We start from the raw sequence: 27,193 nt of genomic DNA on the forward strand, positions 1-27,193 counted from the left end.
TGGGTGGATCACCTGAGTTTAGGAGTTGGAGAGCAGCCTGGCCAACATTGTGAAACCCCGTCTCTACTAAAAATACAAAAATTAGCCGCGCGTGGTGGCAGGCACTTGTAATCCCAGCTACTTGGGAGGCTGAGGCAGGAGAATCACTTGAACCCAGGAGGCAGAGGTTGCCGTGGACTGAGATGGCGCCGTTGCACTCCAGCCTGGGTGGAAGAGCCAGACTCCATCTCAAAAATAAATAAATAGGAAGCCTGTAATTGAGAGCAGTTCACTAAAGTGCCAAATCACCTTGGTTTCTTAGAATTAGTGCTTTTCCTCGCCTGTATGAATCTCTAGTTTTCTTACTTGCTAGTTGCTTTATTTTTATTTTCCAGTTACCACATGGAACTGATGAAAACTGGCTTCAAAAGCTGTATAATAATTTTGTCAACAAGAACCCTTTGTTTGAAAAGCCTAGAATGTCGAACACATCCTTTGTCATCCAGCACTTTGCTGATAAGGTACTTGCGAAGGTCTCCAGCAATGCCGTCGACCCCAGAACCCACACAGCCTCTAGGAGGAGTAGGCAGGCCGGGAATGTTTCTGGTCAGATTCAAGTCACACTTAACATGTAGCTTTGATAAGTGTGTGTTTAACAGTTCCTGCTTTGTTTTTATGATGACATACATGAGTTTCAACTGTACTACTTTAAAGACGAATGTGTTGTTAAAAGACCTCACTTCTGATTTTGAATTTACTGTGAATTCATTAACCTCTTATCAGTTTATTTTCTGTATGAAAGTGTGATCATCAAGACAGCATAATTCTTTCCTATGATGAAAGCTATATCTTTTTCTGAAGTTCTATTTGATTAAACTGGACTATATTACAATGGCAACATAGGTTAATTCAAGATGTTGATGGGTTATCTTCGTGCTTTTTTTCATCTTTTGCATCTTTTTTCTTCTTTATATGTCTCCTTTTTCTTTTTGCTAAACAGATGTTACTTGTCTGAAATGAAAAATTTTTGTTAAAATTGCATTATAGAAAGCTTAGAAAACAGAAGGAAAAAATTGCCATAACCACCTGTCCTAAATGTACATTCTTATTTGTTTTCCTTCCTTAAGGGAGCTCCTACCTCCTCCCATGTCCTGGTTGGGTGTTGCCTTGGTAGGCTGGCCCAGTGCCAGGGCTCACAGGAATGACTTGTGCTTGTCTGTGTTTATTGCAGAGGCTGGTGCTGTGAGTCAGAGCTGGTCAGTCCCGAGTGACTGATGGTGGAGGGAGGGGACAGCAACCTGGAAAGCTATGATCACCTTTGTGTGCTCACAGAGGACTGTAAAATATTAAAATATAGGATTGGCCGGGTGCAGTGGCTCACACCTGTAATCCCAGCACTTTAGGAGGCTGAGGCGAGTGAATTGCTTGAGGCCAGAAATTCGAGACCAGTCTGGCCAACATGGCAAAACCCCGTCTCTACTAAAAAATACAAAAATTAGCCAGGCGTGGTGGCACGCACCTGTAATCCGAGCTACTCAGGTGATTGAGGCAGGAAAATTGCTGGAACCTGGGAGGTTGCATTGAGCCGAGATCACGCCACTGCACTCCGGCCTGGCCGACAGAGTAAGACCCTGTCTCAAAAAAAAAAAAAAAAAAAGTTAAGTTTTTAGTGCTTCGACTTTTTCAGATAGGCTCCTGAAAAGATGCCTATGAAATGAATGATCATATGTAAAATTATATTTTCTAGCTATTGTCATAATTTCAGGGTCTGGTCCCTGAACCAGAAAGGAAAGGCCAGACTCCATAAAAAGCACATATGGGATTTCTTTCAAGGGTCTCTCTTTATAGGATGTAGTTTCTGTACATGTAAATTCTCTCACCTGCCACTTCCAGGAAGTCTCCCTTCAAAAAACTAGGCAGCGTTTGGGCTGGACTGTGGATTGATTGGTGGGAAGAACCCACACACGCTATGGGGTTAGATTAGGTTTTCGGTCTCATTGGCCAGGGAAATCAGGTCATATTGAATGCAAGGCAGCTGAGCTTAGATGTAGCAACTCAGCACATCTTCCCTTGGTCCCAGAGTCCCCAACAGAGGCACCAACTGCCTGTGACACTGTCCCCACAGATGCTCACCCGGACCAAGAAAGCTCTATATTTGCCACCTTTGCCTGTCTGTCCTAGTGGCTCACACCACCATTCTGGAAGAATTTGTACAACAATCCAGGTACTTCATTCACAAAGAAGTGTTTACAAACAGCCGGTGTTCCTGGATCTTAACCTACCGGCAAGAGTACTTCCTTGCCTGGGGTACAAAGCAGAGGCCATGCCCAGGAACCCTCTGCCTCCAGATTCCAGCACTCTCCCCTGTTTCCTCATTGTCAATTTTTAACATTAATTTTAATATGTTTTTAATTTATGAAAAATATATTATCACATATTAAGATATGCAATCCAGAGGCATGAACTATAGGGAGGTTGAATGTTTAAGCAGCCACCCTGATATGCCATGGTTTGAGGGATTCAAGAAGCGTTACTTATCAGAAAGGGCAGCATGGAGAGTTTTTCTAAGCCAGATTCTAGCAGTGTAAATGTTTACCCACTCTAAACCTGACTCTGAGGGCTTGGCGGCTCTCGAAGGCCCGGTGGTCAGCTGATCGGTTTTTCTATCCTTTCTACCACATTAATGTTGATTTAGGAAACGATGTCTGTTTGAACCCAGTGAACACTACTAAGCTTTTTCCTCCTCCTGGTGGCTTCAAAGGCAAAGGGAGACCTAAGTCAGGTGTTCTTGTATGAACTGCACATACCGCAGGGAGCAACGGGACTCCTGTGGCCAGAGGGAGCTGACAGGTGAGTGCAGAGTGATCAGCAGGCAGGTGAGAGATCCAGGTGGTAGCAGAGCAGACACATTCCCAGCTGATACATAATGGGGCTGCTGCGGTGGCGCACAGAAAACAGACCTCTTTTTGTAAGATCGCCTCTATAGCCTTTTTATTAATCTTTCTTTAAAAAGAGATGAAACTTGTGCTTAGAGCCTATATTCTTTGGCCTCTTTGGGAATAATTGATTGCTTCCTCTGTATAGGTAGAGTATAAATGTGAAGGTTTCCTGGAGAAAAACAGAGACACCGTCTATGACATGCTGGTCGAAATCCTGAGAGCAAGCAAGGTCTGTAAAGTCCTAGTGGTAACTAAAACTATTATATAATTGACATGGATCTAGATGTATATAAGGAAAGAGTAAGGGGAGAGAGAGCGCGTGTGTGTGTGTAAACTCTCTGGACAGTGGTAACTTGTAGCTCACAGTTACAAAAAGATAACTACTGTAAATCTACTATATGCAAAATCAGAAATCAAACATGCAGATGACGGGAAGGACAGCTAATAGAACCATTAAAGAATCACAATTCCAATCACATGTGGTGGCTCACGCCTGTAATCCCAACACTTTGGGAGGCGGAGGTGGGTGGATTGCTTGAGGCCAGAAGTTTGAGACCAGCCTAGCCAAAAAGGCGAGACCCCATCTCTTCTAAAAATATAAAAACATTAGCAGGGAGTGGTGACATGCCTGTAGTCCCAGGTACTTGGGAGGCTGAGGTTGGGAAGACTGCTTGGCCCTGAGAGGTAGAGGCCGCAGCGAGCCATGATTGCACCACTGCACTCTAGCCTGGGTAACAGAGCAAGACCCTGTCTCAAAACAAAACAAAACAAAACAAAATACGAAATTCACTCTGAGAGAAGATAAGACATTTAAAGAAATAACTGATACAAAGCAGAAGGTAGTAAGTGCTTTAAAAGAGGTACAAATACAAGATGAAGACAGTTCAGAGAAGTCGGGATTCATTCATTCATTGTGAAGGGGGTGGGGCTGGAAAACTTCTTTTTTTTCTTTTTTTTTTGAGACGGAGTCTCGCTCTGTTGCCCAGGCTGGAGTGCAGTGGCGCGATCTCGGCTCACTGCAAGCTCCGCCTCCCGGGTTCACGCCATTCTCCTGCCTCAGCCTCCTGAGTAACTGGGACTACAGGCGCCCGCCACCATCCCCGGCTAGTTTTCTTGTATTTTTTAGTAGTGACAGGGTTTCACCGTGTTAGCCAGGATGGTCTCAATCTCCTGACCTCGTGATCTGCCCGTCTCGGCCTCCCAAAGTGCTGGGATTACAGGCTTGAGCCACCGCGCCCGGCCATGGAAAACATTTTAAGAGATTCATGGGTAGGGTTTGGATTTGCAGGGATGAGAATGTGGAGTAGGAGGGAGGAGATTGCAGGTGGAGACACAGAGTGAGCCAGGCATGGAGGTGAGAATAGTAGATGTTTCCACTTTCTGACACTTAGAGTGATACCCACATACAGACATTGACACACTCTTCTTCTCTGTTCCCATTCCTGGGAAAGAAGCCATGGGCCATCCCTAGGGAAGACGATCCTCTTGTGGAATTGAGATTTGGCTGTAGACGTTGGTGAGGTTGTTCACTGCCCACTAGTTTAGCTGGGTTGTCACCATTTATGTGGCTTGTATGAGTGAGGACTGTGGACAGTTGCTTTTGGACATTGAGATCCTCTCTGTTCCTTCCAGTTTCATCTCTGTGCCAACTTTTTTCAAGAAAATCCAGCTCCTCTTTCTCCTTTTGGTTCAATGATTACAGTTAAATCTGCAAAGCAAGTCATCAAGCCAAACAGCAAGCATTTCCGGACCACAGTTGGGAGCAAGGTACTGAGAAGGTGTTTGAGAGTGAGGGTTCTAAAGGCAGGGCCAGGCCCCGGGGAGCCAGGGCACTCAGAGGACCCATATTCCAGGCCTGGACATGGATGGACGCTGGGGCTCTTCCAGTCTAACATGCACTCCACTGCAAAAAGTTCATCGTCGTCATACTTCCCCCTCCAAGGCAGCACGCACTGGAGCGAACCACACTTTTGCACAATAACATGATTTATTCAGTTCTCTGCTGTCTGGGAGTATGTGTTCTGTCCAGAACGGTAGGACATGCTGATAAACCACAGTCATGGACTGAAACCTTTCATAAAAGGTGTTTACGCATGAGGTTAACTTTTCTTCCTATTGAGTAACTTAACAAGGTTGGGCTGCGTTTTACCGTGATGTAAGCAGTAAATTATTTCAGAGCCATGTTTGATCTCTAGCTTTGTTTCCTAGTTCCGCAGCTCTCTGTACTTGCTCATGGAGACCCTCAATGCGACAACGCCCCACTACGTTCGATGCATCAAGCCAAATGATGAGAAGTTACCCTTCGAGTAAGTTCTTATACAACTCACAGTGAAGATGCGGGGAGGCAGTTGCTGCCATAAAGTTGGAGAATTTGCTTCCAGTTGTCTTGAGATTTACCCTGTGTCTGGGTTTTTTTTTAGTGATTTAGAACAATGCTGCCCTTTACATAAAATGTTAGCCCAGCCCCTCTGGTTAAACCCCCTCATCTCCAGGGCTCAGTAAAAGGGCTAGATTTGAAAGAATCTTCTACAACTAAAGTTTTTGCAACTGAGCCAGAACCTGTTACTTGATTAAAAGGAGAATGAGTATGCGTGTTTGTAGAAGATCGTGGAAGGTCGGAAGATTTGTCCTCACACGTGATGGCATGAGGCATTATGCTTGTTCTCTGGGACCCCACAGAGGAGACCCAGTGCCTGTGCATATAAGGTGTAACGAGTCCCTTGTAGCTTACTAGAGCTGAAAGAGGTGCCTAAAGGGGGATGAGCTGCCTATGGAGGTGGTGAGTCTGTCCGTGGGTCACCAGATGGGTGAGACCGAAGCTGCAGAGCCACCTGTTGGGTGTTTTATGGAGGAAATTCAAGCATCAGTGGGTGCTTGGGCCAGGCGAGCTAGCACGTTTCTTTCCACTTGGTTGTCGTTTGAAGCTCAACTCAAAGGCCGGTTCCCCCAAGGCCTTCTCCCTGCCACCTCCATCAGAGTCAGCTGCTCCTTTCTCTATATCCCACTGCACCTTTCTGGACTGTTTTGCAGAGGGGCTATTTTTCTTGGTCAGGCAATAGAAACGTACTAAGTATCTGCTGGGTACCTGGCCCAGGGTCATAGTCTAGGCGGGTCTGCTGTGCCTGCTTATGGACATGTTGAGCAGTTACATTGGCTTAACACTTGATAATGTTGTCTTTTTTAAGGTTTGACTCCAAAAGAATTGTTCAGCAGCTGCGAGCCTGTGGTGTTTTAGAGACGATTCGCATTAGTGCACAGAGCTACCCTTCCAGGTATGTTGTCCGTCCTTGTTTTGGGGGGAAAAGTAGCCAACTTCAGAGCTATGCTGAGAACCAAGGACATGGCTGCCATGATTTTTGTCACATACTTTTGGCTTCTGTAAAGTGCCCCCAAGATTTTCCCACTGCCCCGTGGAAGTCCAGAGGAGGGTGAGAAATAGGCTTTGTGGGGGACGGAGGCCGCCACCACCTCCTCACCCCATCACTGCATCTCGGCGGCTGGTGGCGACCCCACTGCCTCCCCGGTGTGCTGGGGAAGACGCTGACTGGGAGAAGGAGCACGATTGCTGGGGCAGACAGTTGTGCTCAGGGTGGTCTTGATAGCGTCCCAGGCAGGCGGGGATCAAAGATCAGTGCCTTTATCCTCAGGACAGATTCCACCACCCCCGCCCTGTGACAACAGTGGCAGGTAAGGCAGTGGCATCCCCAGACACAATGCTCTTCCTCTGACACGCCTGGCTTTGATCCCCTTTGATTTTCCAGGTGGACATACATCGAGTTCTACAGTCGCTACGGCATTCTCATGACCAAGCAAGAGCTTTCCTTCAGCGATAAAAAGGAGGTGTGCAAGGCGGTTTTACACAGACTCATTCAGGTCAGTTTCCCCACCTCCTGCGATCGTGGTCTCCTTCCTGGAAGCACGTCTCCCAAACCTGCTGTTTTATCTTTGTCTCGGACGCTCAGGACTGTAATCATGAACGCCTGAGAGGAGAGAAAATGTGCCCGGAGCACTTGTCTGCTGAGGAGACTGTAGCAGAGCGTTCAGTGGGCCATGAGTCCCTGTTAGGGACCCACATCCGAACCCTGGCCTCCCCAGTATCCTTGTGTCCTGCTTTGCTCTCCCATGATCTAACCCAGTCCTCTGTGGACCAGGCTTATAGGATATGGTCAACTGGGGTTGTCGCCAAGCCACGTGGGCTCCAGGCATGGTGCCCAATGTGGACTGACATCATTGCTGCAGTGATGAGTTGTGATGGGAAGGAGATGGGAAGTTACAAGGTCCAGCAAAAGGGATGTTGAAGAGAACCCAAAATGAAGACAGAAAACCAAACTTCCCCAGTTTCTTCTACTCCGATGTAGAGACCACGAGTGAGCGGCTGAGGTTCTCCAGCAGCCCAACTGAGAATCGCCGCAAATGACACCCCTCTTCTCACCCACAGAGGGATTCCTCAGCCTAAGTCCCATTTCTCCCTCCAGGGTGACTTGAAACAAACAACTCAAAGTATACATTTCTAGATCATGATGTGAGTTTTTCTGCCTTAAATGTCAAAATCACAATATTTCTGGCACCTTTGAATCCCTAAAGGTCTTTTCCAAATACTGTACTGTAGAAAATCTGAAAGATTTTAATTCTAACTGTATCATTTTTCTCTTCCAGGATTCTAATCAGTACCAGTTTGGTAAAACCAAAATTTTCTTCAGAGCAGGACAAGTGGCTTATTTAGAGAAACTTCGATTGGATAAACTGAGGCAGAGTTGTGTTGTGATACAAAAGCACATTCGTGGCTGGCTCCAGAGGAAAAAATTCCTCCGGGAGAGACGAGCCGCCCTGATAATCCAGCGGTACTTCCGGGGTCAGCAAACCGTGAGGTGTGTTGGAATCAAGGAACACATGTGGAACTGTGGGGCTTTCTGTGCTGATTATCTCCAGGGGGAGGACCCATCAAGGGCAAGGGACCCTTCTCTTGTGACCCAGGGTGCAGACGTGCAGGGGTCCCCTTGGTGGTCATGAGCACTGGGGCAAGAAGGGTTCATCTCTCAGGGGCAGTAGTGCTGGCTCTGCCTGGCGTCTATGTGGTGAGCCGACACCAGGGCCCTGCAGGGAGGAAGCCCTGGTGAGAGTGTTACTAAGGAGAGTCAGGGTTCTAGAAGCTCAGGGAGAGGCCCGGGGCCCCTTTCCTGTGGGAACTGAAAATGCCTAAGGCCAGCAAGGCCCTAGTGAAGATCCAAAGGACAGATGTCAAGAATAGCCAGCGATCAGCCTGCCAGCAACAGGTGGGGTGCACCATGGCAGAGGGGGTCCCTGGCAAGGCGTGGCAGCAAACCAATCGCAGAACCCCTGAGCAGGAAGACCACAGCAGCCCCAGCCAAGCCAAGGGCTGAGGGGAGGGCCATCCACCAGCTTTACTGATCCCACCTGGCTTGAGGGGTCCTGAGAGTCCACACGACCCTGCCAGCCCACTGAAGGACCTCGGTCATTTCGGGACTTCCAGGGCTTTGGCGTACCTGCTGGAAAGCACGAGACCGGGGTGCCCCTAGATAAACTGTGTGTTTCTCTCTGCCTGCCCTGCCCCTTCCTTGGGATGCTGTGAGGATGCTTGAGAAGGCCGGTGTTTAGGGTCAGGCTGCATCTGCAAGCCTGACTTCTTCCTGAGCTGGAGGATGACCAGTGGCAGCCTCTGGCCTTCTCTGCATGACCAGCGTGGTGTGGCATGGACACACGGCTGGGCTGGCTCGCCCTCCTGTGCTTCTGGGCCCAGTTGATAACAGCAGTCTCTGGGGAAGGAAACCATAGTTATCTTCCCTGCCAAGGCTATGCTCCCTTCCTATTTGGGGCTCACCAGGGCCTGATCATCCTGCCCTGCTGGCCTCTTGCCTGTCCCACTCATTCCATCCCACTCCTGCCCCCAGTTTAGCTCACAGCATCACCTACCTTGTACTCTGATGGCACCATGCTCCACCTCCCACCTCCTTCCCATCTTCCTACATCAGAGCCTGATTGAGCCACTGCCCTGCACCTGCCTTTAAGGCCCCTGTTTCCTACAGAATAGCATTCAGTCTCTGACGTGATATTCAAAGCCCTCCATAGCGTGGGTGCATTCATAAGAATGGAAGCTCCATGAGGGCAGGGGCCACACTTGTCTGGTCATCCATACCTGGACCTAGCATGGTGGCTGTCATAGAAGGTGTTCAACAAATATGTTTTTAAAATAACAAATGGTGCCCATCTATTTCTCTAACCTCATCGACGTCTAATTTTCTTCATCCATCTTATTCTAGTGATTCCAAACAAACTCCTTTTCTGAATATTTCAGGCACTGCAGGGCCTCCATGCCTTTACTCATGCTGGTCCCTCATCCTGAAAGCCTTTTCCAGCCTTCACTGTGTACAGACATCCTACTCTATCATGGGCTGGTTCACATACCAGCTGTCCCCAAGCAGAATAACTGTTTTTTCCCCTCTCACTTACAGATCTAGTTAGTTGGTATTTTATTTTTCTTTTTTCTTGGCCATTTATTAGTCTTTCTGTACGTGAGGCTGTCAATTCTAAAGGCAAGAACATCATCTTCACCTCTAGTCATTTAGACAGGGACAGCAAACTTTTTCTGTAAAGGACCAGATGATCATTATTTAAGGCGTTGGGGTCTTGCAGTCTTTCCTGCTGCTGAGGCATGAAAGCAGCCATGGGTGATACGTAAATAATAGATGTGGCTGTGTTCCAGTAAAGCTTGATAAGGACAGGTGGTAGCCATCGTTGGCCAGCCCTGATCTGGAGCCTCCAGCACGATTTCTCACATGAATGAATGAGTACATGAATGAGCAAGTGCAGCGCCAGTGCACGGTCTCGTCGTGGTCTCTGTGGGTACCTGAGTGGAGGCGAATCGATTGGCCTGAATGGGAAACGTGTGAAAGTTCCCATGTGGTTCTTCAAGGAGAGGGAACTGGGAACTGGCCTCAAGTAGTCATTAGAATAAAAAACCGCTCACAGAATTTAATATGGAGAGGTGCAAAATATTTGAACCTTCCTTACTAAACACATGCTAGCCAAGCTTGCAGCTGTGTGATGGAAGTTGATGCTCTGTGGATAACAGACTCACTCTTCATCCTTGTTAATCAAGGAAAGCTATTACTGCAGTGGCCTTAAAAGAAGCCTGGGCAGCCATAATCATTCAGAAGCACTGCCGCGGGTATCTTGTTCGCAACCTGTATCAGCTGATTCGCGTGGCCACCATCACCATCCAGGCCTACACCCGAGGATTCCTGGCAAGGAGGAGGTATCGAAAGGTAAGGCCAACCTCTCTCTAGAGGAGGGGAGGGTGTACGGGCCTTCCTTACTGAGAACAAAACAGGGGCCAGGGAAAGACTCCACTGTGGGCAACCTCACTTTGTACAAAGTGTCAGCCAAGCCAGAAAGGAGATTCTCCCAGGTGCTGTGGCTCAGGCCTGTAGTCCCAACTGGACATCAGGGAGCTGAGATGGGAGGATTCCTTGAGCCCAGGAGTTCGAGGCTGCAGTGAGCTATGATCATGCCAGTACACTGCAGCCTGCATGGGCAACAGAGGGAGACCTGGTCTCTCTCTCTCTCTCTCTCTCTCACACACACACACACACACACACATGCACACACACACACACCAGTTGCACTGTTGGTTTCTCTTTCTCCCAGTTGGCCCCAAAGAGACCACACCAAAGGAAAGTACATTTTAAGCCAATAATGTGCACCTAACAGACCTCACCTAAAGCAGAGACTGGGTGGGGAAAGAAACTTTAAAAGATCAGCACACTGGCCGGGCGTGGTGGCTCATGCCTGTAAATCCCAGCACTTCGGAAGGCCGAGGCGAGCAGATCACAAGGTCAGGAGATCGAGACCATCCTGGCTAACACGGTGAAACCCCATCTCTACTAAAAATACAAAAAATTAGCCTGGCGTGGTGGCGGGCGCCTGTAGTCCCAGCTACTCAGGAGACTGAGGCAGGAGAATGGCGTGAGCCCGGGAGGCGGAGCTTGCAGTGAACTGAGATCCGGCCACTGCACTCCAGCCTGGGTGGCAGAGCGAGACTCCGTCTCAAAAAAAAAAAAAAAAATCAGCACACTGCCACCCCACAGACTGTAGAGAGCTCTCACAGCCAGATGAGATGGCCAGGGTACCCAACTCCAAAGAAACAAATTCAAAGTAATATAAAATTGAACAAGTTTTCCACATACGCTATTCAAGATTTCTCTAGCACTAATACAAAGCACAATGAGATGGCTCTTTTAGAGGCAGCAGCTTTAGACCCAGAAAAGGGTGATGAGATGAGCTTCATATGGCAAAAACGTAATTTTCTTTCTTTCAAGGAGGCAGGAGAGCAATAAGTGTTCACTTCAACATGAGGGGTGCATGATCCATCCTGTGAGTGGATGGGAAAGGGGTTGAGATAGGACAAAAGTTTGGTCTCAGAGATTTCACGGTCTTAATTTGGTCACTTCTGATGAAAAAAATAAAGTTGTCCAAAGACACTTTAAAGCCGAAAACCTGAACAGTATATTTTGGGGGTTTCTTTCTGGCTAACTCCTGGAATCACCTTTTTTTTTAAAAAAAAAAAAAGGTATTTATTTTTGAGAGAAGTCTCACTCTATTGCTCAGGCTGGAGTGCAGTGGCACAATCATGGCTCACTGCAGCCTCAGCCTCCCAGGCTCAAGCAATCCTCCCATCTCGGCCTCCTGAGTAGCTGGGACCACAGGCGTGAGCCACCATGCCCAGCTAATTTTTCTTTCTTTTTTTTTTTTTTGGTAGAGAATGAGTCTGTCTGTGTTGCCAAGGCTAGTCTTGAGCTCCTGGGCTAAAGGGATCCTCATGCCTCAGCCTCCTGAGTAGCTAGGACTACAGGTACATGCCACTACACCTGGCTACTTTTTGAAATTTTTTTGTAGAGATAAGGTATTGCTATGTTGCCTAGTCTGGTCTTGAACTCCTGGCCTCAAGTGATCTTCCCTCCTGGGCCTCCCAAAGCACTGGGATTACAGGTGTGAGCCATAAACGTGGCCCTAATGCAACTGTTTTGATGCTGAATATGACAAGTATCTTTTTGAAATAACTAGTCTCTCCAAAAAAGAAAAAAGAAAAAGAAAAGAAAAAAAAGAAAGTTATAGCAGAGACCGATTTCTTGGGACATGGATTTCTCATACCATTTTTTACCAACAATAGTAAGACTGTTTTAGAGAAGCAGTTGGGGTCCAGTTTATATTTCACAAAACCTTGTTTTAAAGATGCTGGAGGAACACAAGGCTGTGATCCTGCAGAAATACGCACGGGCGTGGCTGGCCAGACGCAGATTCCAGAGTATCCGACGATTCGTGCTCAATATTCAGCTTACTTACAGGGTCCAGCGTTTGCAGAAAAAACTGGAAGATCAGGTAGGTGCTCATAGTGCATCTTTTACATTTACTTTTTCTTACATGGCTGTAGTTTGTTCTGGAGCAGTTCCTTAGCTGTGCTATTCAAATGTATGCCCATGTTAGGAGGTTCAGTTTACGTGGACCACCTGAGCTAGGAAACAGAGGTACACTGTAAAGGGTTGCTGCCTGTGGTGGTGTAGGTTATATACTGCACAAGTATGCCTACCTCAGAGGGCAGGTGGGGCTGAGTCCAGCCTGGCTCCACTTTCCAAGTCAGGTGTCCCTGTGTGAAGCTGTGTTGCCTTGAGGCAAAGGTACCTCATTTGCTCAAAGATGCTGTCTGCATGCCAAGCGTGCTGCCTCGGGATGACATCAGCTCAGAGGAGCTGCCATTTCTAATTTTCCCACAGGTGCCTTAGGGTCTAGCTGCAGCCCTGCCTAGTTTGGGAAGATTCCCCATACCGTTCCCACTGGTATGAAAAGAAACATCCAAGGCCGGGTGTGGTGACTCACGCCTGTAATCCCAGCACTTTGGGAGGCCATGGCGGACGGATCACCTGAGGTCAGGACTTCGAGACCAGCCTGACCAACATTGCGAAATCCCATCTCTACTAAAAATATAAAATTAGCCAGGTGTGGGGGTGCGTGCCTGTAATCCCAGCTACTCAGGAGGCTGAGGCAGGAGAATCACTTGAACCCGGGAGGTAGAGGTTGCGGTGAGCCAAGATCGCACCACTGCACTCCAGCCTGGGCAACAAGAGCAAAACTCCATCTCAAAAAAAACAAAAGAAATATCCAGCTGGGCGCGGTGGCTCAAGCCCGTAATCCCAGCACTTTGGGAGCCTGAGGCGGGCGGATCACGAGGTCAGGAGATCGAGACCATCCTGGCTAACACGGTGAAACCCTGTCTTTACTAAAAATACAAAAAATTAGCCGGGTGTCGTGGCGGGCACCTGTAGTCCCAGCTACTCGGGAGGCTGAGCCAGGAGAATGGTGTGGACCCGGGAGGTGGAGCTTGCAGTGAGCTGAGATTGTGCCACTGCGCTCCAGCCTGGGCAACAGAGAGTGAGACTCCATCTCAAAAAGCAAACAAAAAAGAAAAGAAAAGAAACATCCGTATGCTGTGGAACACACAGTGTCCAGATCCATAAAACTCACTCGCAGGCCTGTCTCCACTAATCCTGAGGCTCTCCTAAGGTGAGCTTTAAACTTAGCCCTAAGCTGTACCACAGGGGTCCTGAACGAAAGGGTGAGTGGGTGAACAAATAGATTTGGCATCTGATGGGGTTTCCCTCAGTGTGCTGTTGTGTAACAGGCCTGCCTGCTACACAGCTTGTGCAGAATAACACTTAAAAATAGCTGCGGCCAGCCAGGAGCAGTGCCTGGTGGGAGTACCGATGCTGCCTGTCCTAGGTGTGTTAGTTTGCTAGGACTGTCATAGCAAAGTATCATTGACTGGGTGGCTTAAACAACAGAAATTTACTGTCTTACGGTTTTGGAGGCTGGAGGTCCCATATCAAGGTTTTGGCAGGGTTGGTTTCTTCTGCGGCGTCTCTCCTTAGCTTGTAGATGGCTGCCACCTCTGTCTGTCTTTACATGATCTTCCCTCCATGCCTGTGTCTGTGTCTTAATCCCCTTTTGTTCTAAGGACACCAATCATATTGGACTAGGGCTCACCCCGAGGGCTGGTTTTACCTTAATTCCCTCTCTAAAGACCCTGTCTTCAAAACAGCGATATTCCTAACTTCAGGGGTTAAGACTTCAACAAATGAATTTTGGGGGGCATAGTTCAGCCTGTAACACTAAGGTTGTCCTGGTTCGCCAGAATTGGAAACTTCTCACATTAAAATAGCCACCAGTTTGGGAAGACATGGACCCAGCAAGATCTGCCATACTGTTTCACCACAGAGAAGATGCTAACAAATGTCAGTGCAGTGATAAGTGTGATCAGCGTAAAGCAACCTCTCAAATTTGGATGCCGTGTCAAAGGCTATGAGAATTAAATGGAATAGTGTCTTTGTTTGAATAAACCTCTAAACATCTGAATTTTCTTTTCTGTAGAACAAAGAAAACCATGGGCTGGTGGAGAAGCTGACCAGCCTGGCTGCTCTTCGAGCCGGGGATGTGGAAAAGATTCAGAAGCTGGAAGCAGAGCTAGAAAGAGCAGCCGCCCACAGGCGAAATTATGAGGAGAAGGGGAAGAGATACAGGGATGCTGTGGAAGAGGTCAGCTGCGGGCGTGTGAGACGGGATGGAAACACGTGGACTCTCTGTGGAGAAGATGAGCGCTGCAGGCTTTTCCTATGAAGTGGATTTCTGCAGAGCAAATCAGATTTTGCTATCAGCTTCCATTACCAAAGGGAGCCTACCTTTTAGGAAGAGCGATATCAGAGGATTAGAGTCTAGGGGAAGGGAGGAGGTTAATAAAGAGAGAAATGCAACATAGGTTTTCTCTTTCAAGTTTTGCAAAGTGATGATAGGCCCAAAGAGCCCTGGCTGACTGCTTCCCTTTCTTCCAGGATGACCTCGGTCTCCTCTCACTTGTCCTTAAGGTCTGTGCCCTGGAAACATCTTCCCCTGAACAGCGATGCGAAGCTAGGGTAGGGTTTTCATCTCTGGTGTAGTGAAAACAGCAGTCAGCATAAAAACCAGATGCCCTAGATTCAAATCTTGCCTTTGTCTGGCTGGGCAGCCTTGGCTAAAGTCCCTTACCCTCTCTGAATTTTAGTTTCCTCATATAAAAAAATGAGAATAACAAAAAAGGACTGATAGAATTGTTGTGGGAATAAAATCATCAGATGAAATACTTTAGCCAAATGCCTACCATAATGAATTTTAGTTTCCTCCTGTATAAAATGAGAATAACAAAAAGAGATTGACAGAATTTTGTGAGAATAAAATGGTCAGATGAAATAAGTTAGCCAAATGCCTGTGGTGAGTCCCTGCAAAAGTGTGAGCCAGTGTCTTCTAAGAAGGTGATCTTTATTACCATCCACTCTGCCGCATTTTGGGTTTTTGTTGTTTTTTTTTTTTTAGACGGAGTCTCGCTGTCACCCAGGCTGGAGTGCAGTGTAGTGGCACGATTGCAGCCCACTGCAACCTCTGCCTCCCGAGGTCAAGCAATTCTCCTTCCTCAGCCTCCCAAGGAGTAGCTGGGATTACAGGTACACACCACAACACCCGGCTAATTTTTTGTATTTTTAATAGAGGTGGGGTTTCACCATGTTGGCCAGGCTGGTCTCGAACTCCTGACCTCCAGTGATCCACCCCCGCTTGACCTCCCAAAGTGCAGGGATTACAGGCGTGAGCCACTGCACCCGGCCTCTGCTGCATTTTCAAAGTCCTAGCACCCAGGGTTGGTGGATTGGAGTCCCAGAAGACATCCCTTTGCCCTCCCCATGCCCCGGTGCTGGGTGCACCAACACTGCTGCCGTGGGCATCGCCAGCTGCCAGTCACCATCAGTCAGCACCACGGGCCTGCTGCCAGCCCAGCAGACACTTTACCAGGAGAAGCCAAAATGATAGGAATTCTGCTGCGCTCACACATCCTTCCTGAGTCATAACAATTGCAAAGTGTGAATCCCTTTACGCCATCAACTGCGTAATCGTAGCCTATTCGATATATAAAGTCCCCTGGCTATTGAGAAGCTCGGCAAAAGGAAGAGGTATGTCCCTGACATTGAGGAGGTCTTGGATGTGTCCTTGCTCCTTGTTTCAGCCCTTGCTGGCCAGGTCGGGAATAGTGTCACCTTTGAAGTCACGTTGAGCCCTTGCATGTGAAACTAACGGCAGCGTCTTACAGTGGGCTGGTGCTAGCTGTTATCTATGGACAGGAGCTGAGAAAAAATAAACTAATTTAAGAATATACATCTTTTTGCCAAGAAAGGCAATGGTGACAGCTTGAAGTGAGGTTTTCAAAAAAGTTTGTTTTTTCCCCTTCCCTCTGCTAGAAGTTGGCAAAGCTTCAGAAGCATAATTCAGAACTGGAAACACAGAAAGACCAAATACAGCTGAAGCTTCAAGAGAAGACTGAAGAGTTGAAAGGTAAAGCTCGGGGGGGGGCACAAATCCAGACATTCACTGATTTAGTCACTCAGTAAACGGTACTGGGGGTGACCAGTTTTAGAACCAGGGGTCTCTGGTGTACACTTAGTTTAGTGAGACAATTTTTGCTCACAAGGAATAGCCATATTTAAGTCGTGGTAACTTTGCCCTACAGATTCGTCTATTTTATTTCCGTCTTTTGCCAGACAGCACAGCAATTCCTCTCTGTGCCTCAGAACTTCCTGGGCCCTTTGCAAAGTGCAGAGGGTCGGACCATGAGCCCGGAGCTTTTGCATCGGGAAATGGGTGTGTGTGTGTCTGTGTGTGCGCATGGGTGTGTAGTGGTGTCAGAGGTGGTTCAGACGTCTAATTTTAGAAAACTTTCATGGTAATCCTGATGTGCAGTCAGAGTAATGCTGTGGTCATGTTTGGTGCTCACCAAAGATTTGCAGAAAAAATTCAGATCTGTCAGAGTTAATTAGCCTAAGTGATACCCATGTCCTCTGCTACTGTCCTGCCCAGAGTGAAGGGCAGACCCTGGAACCAGTAGGTATCACTTCCTTTAGGGGTGTGGAACAGCTATGCTTAGCCTAGCTCTATACATTTGAGCTTTTCAGCTCAAATTCAACTTGACAATACTTGCTTGCTGTATCCCAGAAAAGTCAACAGGCAACAAAGCCTGGCGGTCACTGACCACATAGTTTAAATCACCACTGTCAGTGATCTTGCCTAGGGATCTCTTCCTTGAGCTCCAACGTGGGGGCAGCAGGAGCACGAGGGTTCAGGCCTGGGGATTCTGCACACACCTCCGGCCCAGCAGATGGTGGATATGATGGGAGCCAGAGGAGTGCAGAGCGCTGGGAGTTCAGGGCAGAGAGTGGGAGGAGCGAATGTTAGTGAAGAGGGAGTAAACAACCTGACACCAGGGCACTGGGGCAGGAAAGGCTGTGCCCTCCTGTTCCAGGTAGTGTGTGCCCTCCACCCCGTCTCTGTAGGGCTGATGGTGTGGGCACCGGAGCCATGTGAATGTCAGAGATGAACAGGGGCATGTCAGAGGTCTGGGAGTAAACCTTGAACCTGAGTTAGGAAAGGGTTTCCCCACCTCCACCCTTTTTATTACAGCACACTCCTCTTGGGTGGTGGTTGTGGGTTTTTTCCCCCCTAATTTCAAGTAGAATTTCCCACAAGGGCATTTACATTCTTAGGAATATAACCTGAAAATTATGTTTCTGAGACCATGTCATGTTTGGGTGAGTAATTTTATATCCTCTTCCAAAAAGTCCATGAAAACTTTCAACGTAATATTTATAAACTGCTTATCCTGTGCGCCTCCCCCTTCCTGGCAAACAGTGTTTTGTGAACAGCACCAACCTTTACCTATGCTTGTGACCTAAGACCCAGGGATGCTCTCAAATGCTGTTTCCCCTTTTTGAGATTCTGACTTAACATGGACATAATCCCGTTCCCCTTGAGAAGTAAATCACATTCGAGCAGCTTCTGTAGCCCATCTGCAAATGGCCCAAGATGGTAAGCACTAGAGTTAAAGCCAGTGCTTTTGGTTAATTGAAAATTGAAGTTATATCAAACATGTTGGCTTCTAAATTAAAGTTTGAGCATTTCCCCCAGTATTTCCTGGCTGCCTCACAACGTTCTGAAGCAGTCATTTTGATTCAGAAACATTTGGCACTACGTTAGACAAACTATTAAACCGTTGGCTTAAAAAAAAAAAGTAATTTGGAGAATCGCTATCGAGACTGCACCCCGAGGACTCCTTCTGGGGCGGGGCTCAGAGGTGAGGTAGATCTCAAGGATGAGATGTCAGCTCAGTGCAAACAGGAGCATCGCCGTTTGAGGGGCTGCATTGCCTTTCTCCCATTTTGATGATCCCTGTGGCATACGGGTGTGTTGGGAATGTGGGGTTGTCACAGCCATGGAACGTCCTGCCCCTCGGTCTGCAGACTTTGTGTTTGCAACTCTTGTATTTCAGTGTTAACAGCTGCCTTTTTGTACTTCCTCTTTCCCAGACATTTAATTATTTTCTTGGTTATCACAGATGAGTGGTTCTCAGCTTTGCTGCCGCCTCACCCCCAGACATTTGGCAATGTCTGGAACCAATTTGGGTTGTCACAACTGGAGCAGAGGTGCTACTGGCTTCTAGAGGGTAGAAGCCAGGGATGGGCAGCCCCCTCTCCACAGCAAAGAATTATCCAGCCCATAGTAGCAATAATGCCAAGACTGAGAAACCTTGTCACAAATGGATCATTTTCTTCCCAAATGGTTTCTATTTATTTTTAATGATATTCATTGTCTCAAAGCCAATATATCTATTTTAATAAATAACAGACCAATAAAAGTACTATAAATGAAACTATTTATTGATAATCCCAACCTGACAAATTTGTGAGAATTATTATTTTGAAACCCCCTCATCTGTATTTCTTCTTTATAAAAAATGACCTATGCTCTCATTGTAAGTCCTGTTAATAATAAACATCACATGATTGTCCTGATAGTCTCACTTTCTGAAACATAACATGAAACAATCAAGGCATTGATTTGGCAGACATATCTCAGAAAGCATTCTCTTTTTACAGAAAAAATGGACAACCTCACCAAGCAGCTCTTTGATGATGTACAAAAGGAAGAACGGCAAAGAATGTATGGAATCTAGTTTGCCTTAAAGCTACTTTCTTTCTTCTCTCTGTGCTGTTTTATATTTTCCATCTCAGTTTGCATATAGGAGATCACAGATACAAGAAAGTGGGGTGTGACTATCTGTGATATGGGAGATCACAGATACAAGAAAGTGGGGTGTGACTATTTTTAGGAAGTGAGATTAGAGATTTATGAGAGCTAAGTTCCACAATGTGTGCTATCAGATGCTGAACACATTCTAGAGTAGTCCATAAAGCTTCTGCTGGGTGGGTACACTGGATCACCAGGAACTAATTACTTTCTTTCTCTTTTTCTCTCTCTCTCTCTTTCCTTCCTTCCTTCCTTCCTTCCTCCCTCCCTCCCTCCCATCCTCCCTCCCTTTCTCTCTTTCTTTCTTTCTTTCCCTCCCTTCCTTCCTTCCTTTCCTTCCTTCCTTCCTCTCCTTCCTCTCCTCCTTTTCTTTTTCTCTTTCTTTCTTTCTTTTTTTTTTGAGACGGAGTCTTGCTCTGTCACCCAGGCTGGAGTGCAGTGGCCGGATCTCAGCTCACTGCAAGCTCTGCCTCCTGGGTTTACGCCATTCTCCTGCCTCGGCCTCCCGAGTAGCTGGGACTACAGGCGCCCGCCACCTCGCCCGGCTAGTTTTTTTGTATTTTTTAGTAGAGACGGGGTTTCACCGTGTTCGCCAGGATGGTCTCGATCTCCTGATCTCGTGATCCGCCTGTCTCGGCCTCCCAAAGTGCTGGGATTACAGGCTTGAGCCACCGTGCCTGGCCTCTTTCTTCCTTTTTTTTACTTTATTGCTAAGACAGTGCAAAATTCAGAGACTACCACCACCTTCAACTTCCACCAAATCCAAGCATTAAGATTCTTGCCTAGGAAATAAACCTCCCTCCCTTCCTTCCCCACCTATTGTACTTGTTAGTTTGTCTTTTATCCCAAGAGATAAGGTAAATAACGCACCTCACAGAAATTAAGGCAGGTGCCTGACCTTGTACTGTACCAGCCCACCTTTCCTATCTCAATAGCAAACCCTTTGCTAACCTCCAAGGACTCCAATCTGGGCTTCCCTTCTCTTAAGTAGTCAAAGGTTTTTAGATCTCAAAGTTGGGGTGCATGGCAGGGTGCTGGAAAGAGATAGAACATTCTTGGCACATCTCTTTTGGGGTCTAGAAAGCTCAGGTCTGCCTGTGGTGGTAGGATACAAAACTTTCCCAAGCGGTGAGCAGGACAGCCTGGGTCTGGGTGAGGAAATAGGATTCTAAAGAGAGGAGGGAATATCCCAGAATTGCTCCAGGAGTTAACAGATATATGAAGTGTTTCATGATCCTCCATCAGTTTTTAAATATGTCTAATTAACTCATTTACCTAGAAAAATATAATTGTCGATGAGTGTTTCATGTGAGGAGAAGAGCTCGGCTCTTGGCATCTGTCCACGTGCAGGGACCACTTGGGAGTGATCATTTCAAGCTGGGGGTTTGGAGAGCCAGGCTGAGGCCGGGTCATTGTGGGCTGTTTGCAGTCCTAACTGGGTCAGGGCAAGGCAGGCCAGTGAAGGGAGTAAAACTCTTCACCGTCTCTAGGCCCGTGTTCTGCCTCCTCGTTAGCACTCGTCTGTAGCTTGGTTTAGCCCTTGGTCAGCCAAGTGGGGAATTCCTGGCCCCTGTCACAATTCTCAGGAGGCTCCAAGAGGCCTGCAGTCTGTGGGCACCCTCCTGACCAGCTCCGTCTGTGGGTCTAAGATTCTTTTCACATAAGACTTCTGGGCCAGGTGTAGTGGCTCATGCCTGTAATCCCAGCACTTTGGGAGGCCGAGGCGGACAGATCACCTGAGGTCAGGAGTTTGAGACCAGCCTGGCCAATGTGGTGAAACCCCATCTCTACTAAAAATACAAAAATTAGCCAGGCGTGGTGGCAGATGCCTGTAATCCCAGCTACACGGGAGGCTGAGGCAGGAGAATTGCTTGAACCCGGGAGGCGGAGGTTGCAGTGAGCTGAGATCGCGCCACTGTACTCCAACCTGGGTGACAGAATGAGACCTTGTCTCCAAAAAAAAAAAAAAAAAAGGAAGACTTCTGGTTGCAGTTTTCTTTTTCAAAGGCATTTTACTGGCCTCTTGGGAGCACTGCAGTTTTTTTAAAAACCTGGAAACAAAGTTTGTTAATATCTATAGAAAAAAGAGGCTATGTGCAGTGGCTCATGCCTCCCAGCACTTTGGGAGGCCAAGGCAGGCGCGGATCACCTGAGGTCAGGATTTTGAGACCAGCCTCGCCAACATGGCAAAACCCCGTCTCTACTAAAAATACAAACATTAGCTGGGTGTAGTGATGGGCACCTTATAATCCCAGCTACTCGGGAGGCTGAGGCAGGAGAATCACTCGAACCTGGGGGGCGGAGGTTGCAGTGAGCTGAGATTGCGCCACTTCACTCCAGCCTGGGTAAGAGAAAACTCCGTCTCAAAAGTAAATAAATAAATAAATAAAATCTATAAAAAAGAAATCAAACAAATTTATTGGGAATGTGGCTCTCTTTCTCAGAGTTTTTCCCTTTGTGCTATAAAAGCGAGTTATAAAAGGAACTGAGATGACAGCTCAGCAAGTAGAATGATTTAATAAACTCATAGAGCTTCTGGCACCGCTTCAGGGCCCCTGTGGGCTGTGTTGGTTATGTATCTCTTTTCAATTATTTTCTTAGTTAATCATCAAATTTTTAATTGAGCAACCTTCTAGAGCAGTTGGATTTACATGCACTTTTGGGCACCTGGATTAGCTGCCGTTTATTCCAGAATTTTTGAAGGGCTAGACCCCTGGACATATCAGATAGCTCTATTGTTTAGGATCAAACAAACTCCCAGCAGGATCCTTGGAACGAGGAAGGAGCCAGGACTTGGCAGAGCACGCCAAGATATTCTCTGAGGGAAAATGGCCCTTCCAGGGGACTGCATGGAACCCCGGGGGATTGGGAATACAGTGTCCCAACAACCAGTGTGTATTTTAAGTTCAGGCTCCCTATCCAGTGTCCCCGGTGCGTGATCATTGTAAAGCTACACCTTTCAGATCAGGAGGTGTAAGAAGTTGCCTTTAACCTAAGAGAAGAGGAAACAGTTTACTAAAAATAAGGCCATTATCTGCTGGAACTGTCACAGTAGGTCCTAATTAACTTGTTTCCTCTTGTTGTTTTCAAAACAATGTATTCTAATTCAAAGTAAAGACTGTAGAGACAATTCTAAATTATTTTCTTCTTTTTTTGAGGGAGTGGGGGGAGTTGTGGGGAGGGTCTCGCTCTGTCACCCAGGTTGAAGTGCAGTGGCATGATCTCAGCTCACTGCAGCCTGGACCTCCTGGGCTCAAGCGATTCACCCACCTCAGCCTCCTGGGTAGCTGGGACTACAGGCGTGCGCCACCACACCTGGCTAATTTTTGTATTTTTAGTGGAGACGAGGGGGTCTCTCTTGTTGCCCAGGCTGGTCTCGAACTCCTGGGCTCAAGGGATCCGCCTGCCTTGGCCTCCCAAAGTGCTGGGATTACAGGTTTGAGCCACCACACTCAGCTCTAAATTATTTTCTTCTTTTGCTGCCTAGGCTTCTTGAAAAAAGTTTTGAACTGAAAACACAAGACTATGAGAAGCAGATTCAGTCTTTGAAAGAAGAAATTAAAGCTCTCAAGGATGAGAAGACGCAACTCCAACAGCTGGTAGAGGAGGAGCACGTCACTTCTGATGGCTTGAAGGCAGAAGTGGCCCGCCTGAGCAAGCAGGCCAAGGTAGAGCTGCTCTCACGTTCAGCCCTGCCCTCTGGTTAAGTCATTTGATTGCAATTCCAAGTTCCCACAGATTAGACAGCTAAAAGCATCTGTGTAAAGGCCACAGGCAAATAGAGCCTGATTCCTTCAGTCCTTCCAACTGTGAACCTCCAGGCTGCCTTTGATTTAGCAATCATTGTATTCCATATTTTAAAAGTCAACTTTCTAACTTTTTTGAAATTACATTTATGTAAAGTTATTTAAATATGTTGATGTAGAGAATACTTCCAAATTAGACTGTAAATTGAGGTGAATCCTTATTATATAATCCATCACTATAAATCTATAAACATCTGCATTAAAGTTAAGTTACCTTATTATCAAAATACTTCATTTAAACCGTTACTAGAAAATTTACAAAAACAATTATCCAATGCAGAGTGTGGTGAATGTAGTTAATAAGAGCATATTGTACATTCAAAATTGCTATGAATAAATCTTAAATGTTCTCACCACAAAAAATGACAAGTATTTGAGGTGATAACATCTTAATCAGCTGAATTATTCCACATTATATTCATAAATTATAACATCAATAAAGCTATAAATTGTCAATGGTAGAAATTTTAAAGTAAATTTTTATAAACCTGAGAGGGAAAAATCACATAGAATTTTTAAAACTGCATAATCATACATAAAAATATTGTTACCTGTATTTATCATTAAAAATATATAAATATTCCTGGGCAATTTAATAAAAAGCTCTTGAGAAAAATGAATGAATAGATGAAGTAATGATCCATGCTTGGACAATCAAGGCTTAAGTGAATTGTTTCCCTACCAGAAAACTTAAACCTGAGTGTACCTGTGTTCTTAAATGTAAGACATTTCATCATTAAGTTGGAAAGCTTTTAAGCTTCTACTAAATATGTGAAATACATATTATCAGAGCAGGATTATGCAAATATTCTTTGTAATTGTCATGAACTAGCCATGTGTGGTTTAGAAGAGCTTTTGGGATTGCATCCGGGTGGACACTGAATTCCATAGCTGAAGTATGTGTCTTCTTTGGGCCCCGTCCCCTATTGTTTAAAAGTAGGAGGTCAGACCACATGATCAGGAAGGGTCACTTTCATTCCTGTGACTGCTTCACTCTTAGCAGCCACATGAGCCTGATGTCAGTCTGTGGGAGTCCTGTCATCTGGCTGAAGTCTGAGGTCTGTATCTTAAATGTAGGAAATTGTGAGACTGCGCTTGCAGAGAGGTACCAGTAGGTGTCACTCACTTTCTCTTTGGTAGCTAAGACTGGGTAACTCTCCAGTGTGATCTCTTAAGATTACTCTGGGCTGGGCGTGGTGGCTCACGCCTGTAATCCCAGCACTTTGGGAGGCCAAGGCGGGCAGATCACGAGGTAAGGAGATGGAGACCATCCTGGCCAACACGGTGAAACCCCGTCTCTACTAGAAATACAAAAAAAAAAAAAAAAATTAGCCAGGCAAGGTGGCACGTGCCTGTAGTCCCAGATACTCGGGAGGCTGAAGCAGGAGAATTGCTTGAACCTGGAAGGTAGAGGTTACAGTGAGCTGAGATCACACCATTGGACTCCAGCCTGGGTGACAGAGCAAGACTCCGTCTCAAAAAAAAAAAATTACTCTGGGTTTTTGATTTTTGTTTTTTGGGGTTTTTTTGAGACAGAGTTTTGCTCTTGTCACCCAGGCTGGAGTGCAATGGCAGCATCTTGGCTCACTGCAACCCCACCTCCCAGGTTCAAGCAATTCTCGTGCCTCAGCCTCCCAAGTAGCTGGGATTACAGGCATCTGCCACCACGCCCGGCTAATTTTTGTATTTTTAGTAGAGACAGGGTTTTACCTTGTTGGTCGGGCTGGTCTCAAACTCCTGACCTCAGGTGATCCACCCATCTCAGCCTCCCAAAGTGCTGGGATTACAGGTGTGAGCCACTGCGCCCGGCCCAGGGAAGTTAATTCTACTGATACAACCCAGTAGGTCTGGCATGTTGAGTAGTTAAGCATGCCTCAAGGCCAAGCTGTGTGGGCAGTGATGGTTTAACAAGATCTTAGCTAAGAAAGAAACTGCAGTGAGGATGTCTTGTGTAGACAGGCGACGCCGTAATTGTGTTCCCTTTGTCTCATATAAAGCATAATTGCTGTTTTTTTCTTTACCTGATTCCGTCGTTGCTGTGATTCAGACAATCTCTGAGTTCGAAAAAGAGATACAGCTACTTCAGGCACAGAAGATAGATGTGGAGAAACATGTGCAGTCACAAAAACGGGAAATGAGAGGTAATAAAAATATGAGTCTCTTAGTCCATGGGTGTAGACTGAATTTATCATAGCTGTGTCACTGCTAAGGAAACGTATCCTTTGGTATGAATTTGGTTGGACATATGGTAGATTGCTTAGTTGGTAGGCTGAATAGCTAGTTGGTTGAATACCTAGAAGATTCGTTAGTTGGTTGATTGGATAGCTGGTGAGTTATTTAGCTGGAGACTGTGAAGCTAGAAAACTGGGCCCTGGAAAGGGAATGGGAAAAGATAAATCATCCACAAATGTAATGTATACAACTCTGCCTTTTCCTTTCAGAAAAGATGTCAGAGATCACCAAACAACTTCTCGAAAGCTATGACATTGAAGATGTAAGAAGCAGGTAATCATTTTTGCATTATCAAACATTTTAAGACATGTAAAACGTGAGAGAGATGATAGATTTTATCTTCCTTATTTTGCAGGCTCTCTATGGAAGATTTAGAACATTTAAATGAGGATGGAGAACTTTGGTTTGCTTATGAAGGACTGAAGAAAGCAACACGGTTAGAAATTCTCCTCAGGGTTCTTCTTTATTTTTCAGAGATAATAAATAGACGATTGGAAAGTCCAAAGTGTACCTTACATAGATTGATACACAAATTCCTTATAGTAGAATGACCAAATAACCGCTAGAAATATTTCTCTGAGAAGTAAGTAATTAGCTTATTCATGAAGAGCAATCTTTTCATGGGATAAAATGCCTAGTAAAAAACCCCATAACCCATACAGTGAAAACTGATTATCAAATAAGTTAGTTAGTGTTGCCAAAGAGATGTAGATACGTTTAAATTTAAGTCATGTGTTGCATGTATTTAAATTAATAAATTTTATTTTTTACAGCAGTTTTAGGTTCACATCAGTTGAGCAGAAATACAGAGAGTTCCCATATACCCATCACCACACGCACACAACCTCCTCCACGATCAGCTTCCCAAACCGCAGTGGTGTGTTTACTATGACTGATGAACCAACACTGACACGCCACTGTCACCCAAAGTCTATGGTTTACATTAGAGTTCACTCTTGGTGTACATTCTGTAGGTTTTGACAAATGTATAATGATTCGTATCCACAACTGTAGTATCATACAGAACATGTTTTGTTTTGTTTTTGAGGTGGAGTCTCACTCTGTTGCCCAGGCTGGAGTGCAGTGGCAAGATCTCGGCTCACCGCAACCTCCACCTCCGGGTTTCAAGCGATTTTCGTGCCTCAGCCTCCTGAGTAGCTGGAACTACAGGCATGCGCTACCACACCCGGCTAATTTTTGTATTTTTGAGGCAGAGTTCCGCTTGTCAGCCCAGGCTGGAGTGCAGTGGTCGATCTCCGGCCACTGCAAGCTCCGGGCCTCCCTGCCCCGCCATTCTCCTGCCTCAGCCTCCCGGTAGCTGGGACTACAGGCTTCCCCACCACGCCTGCCAATTTTTGTATTTTGCAGAGACGGGTTGTGTTAGCTGATGGTCTCGATTCTCTGACCTCAAGATCCGCCTGCCTCGCCTCCTCCCAAAGTGCTGGCATTACAGGCTTGAGCCACCATCATACCGCCTAATTTTTGTATTTTTAGAGACGGGGTTTCATCATGTTGTCTAGGTTGGTCTCAAACTCCTGACCTCAGCCAGTGATCCACCCACTGCCTCCCAAAGTGTTGGGATTACAGGCGTGAGCCAGTGCGTCCGGCCAAAATTTTTTAACTATTAAGAGTGTAAAAATACAATAACCTCTAAAATTTTCTTCATTGTTAACTACATGTTAACCCCCACATAATGCTTCCTAACTAGCTAGAAGATTTTATAATTAGGCATTCCTGATTCTGTAGCCTGTAACTGTGAGTGCATAAGTAAACTTGATGTACTTTGTGCACGGCTCTCGTGGGTCTTCATAACTGCCTCCCAGCCGTCCGTACAGCAGAATAAAGGCCATGCAGTTTATTTCCTGACCCTTCCTTTAATAGTGTTTTGGAGAGCCATTTCCAGTCTCAGAAGGAGTGCTACGAAAAGGAGATTGAAGCTTTGAATTTCAAAGTGGTGCATCTAAGTCAAGAAATCAACCACCTGCAGAAGTTATTCAGAGAAGAAAATGACATCAATGAAAGCATCCGTCTTGAAGTGACCAGGCTAACATCAGAGAATATGGTATGGTC

General features: G+C 46.3%; 1 protein-coding gene across 3 annotated transcripts in view; it reads left to right on the plus strand.

The window, feature by feature from the left end:
• Window positions 1-27,193, plus strand: part of MYO5C (myosin VC) — a 107,090-nt gene that overhangs the window by 44,064 nt on the left and 35,833 nt on the right. For all 3 annotated transcript variants that reach the window (XM_021940568.2, XM_031661641.1, XM_031661642.1), the window contains 17 exons: window positions 375-500; window positions 3,064-3,147; window positions 4,551-4,685; window positions 5,127-5,224; window positions 6,104-6,190; window positions 6,680-6,791; window positions 7,575-7,786; window positions 10,036-10,201; window positions 12,168-12,314; window positions 14,358-14,522; window positions 16,247-16,340; window positions 18,935-18,998; window positions 22,573-22,753; window positions 24,939-25,032; window positions 25,333-25,396; window positions 25,479-25,559; window positions 27,005-27,185. In XM_021940568.2, the coding sequence (XP_021796260.2) occupies window positions 375-500; window positions 3,064-3,147; window positions 4,551-4,685; window positions 5,127-5,224; window positions 6,104-6,190; window positions 6,680-6,791; window positions 7,575-7,786; window positions 10,036-10,201; window positions 12,168-12,314; window positions 14,358-14,522; window positions 16,247-16,340; window positions 18,935-18,998; window positions 22,573-22,753; window positions 24,939-25,032; window positions 25,333-25,396; window positions 25,479-25,559; window positions 27,005-27,185 (2,091 nt within the window). The remainder of the gene's footprint in view (window positions 1-374; window positions 501-3,063; window positions 3,148-4,550; window positions 4,686-5,126; window positions 5,225-6,103; window positions 6,191-6,679; window positions 6,792-7,574; window positions 7,787-10,035; window positions 10,202-12,167; window positions 12,315-14,357; window positions 14,523-16,246; window positions 16,341-18,934; window positions 18,999-22,572; window positions 22,754-24,938; window positions 25,033-25,332; window positions 25,397-25,478; window positions 25,560-27,004; window positions 27,186-27,193) is intronic.

The sequence above is a fragment of the Papio anubis genome, unplaced genomic scaffold (genome assembly GCF_008728515.1).
Source record: "Papio anubis isolate 15944 unplaced genomic scaffold, Panubis1.0 scaffold213, whole genome shotgun sequence".
In the NCBI taxonomy this organism is placed as follows: Eukaryota; Metazoa; Chordata; class Mammalia; order Primates; family Cercopithecidae; genus Papio; species Papio anubis.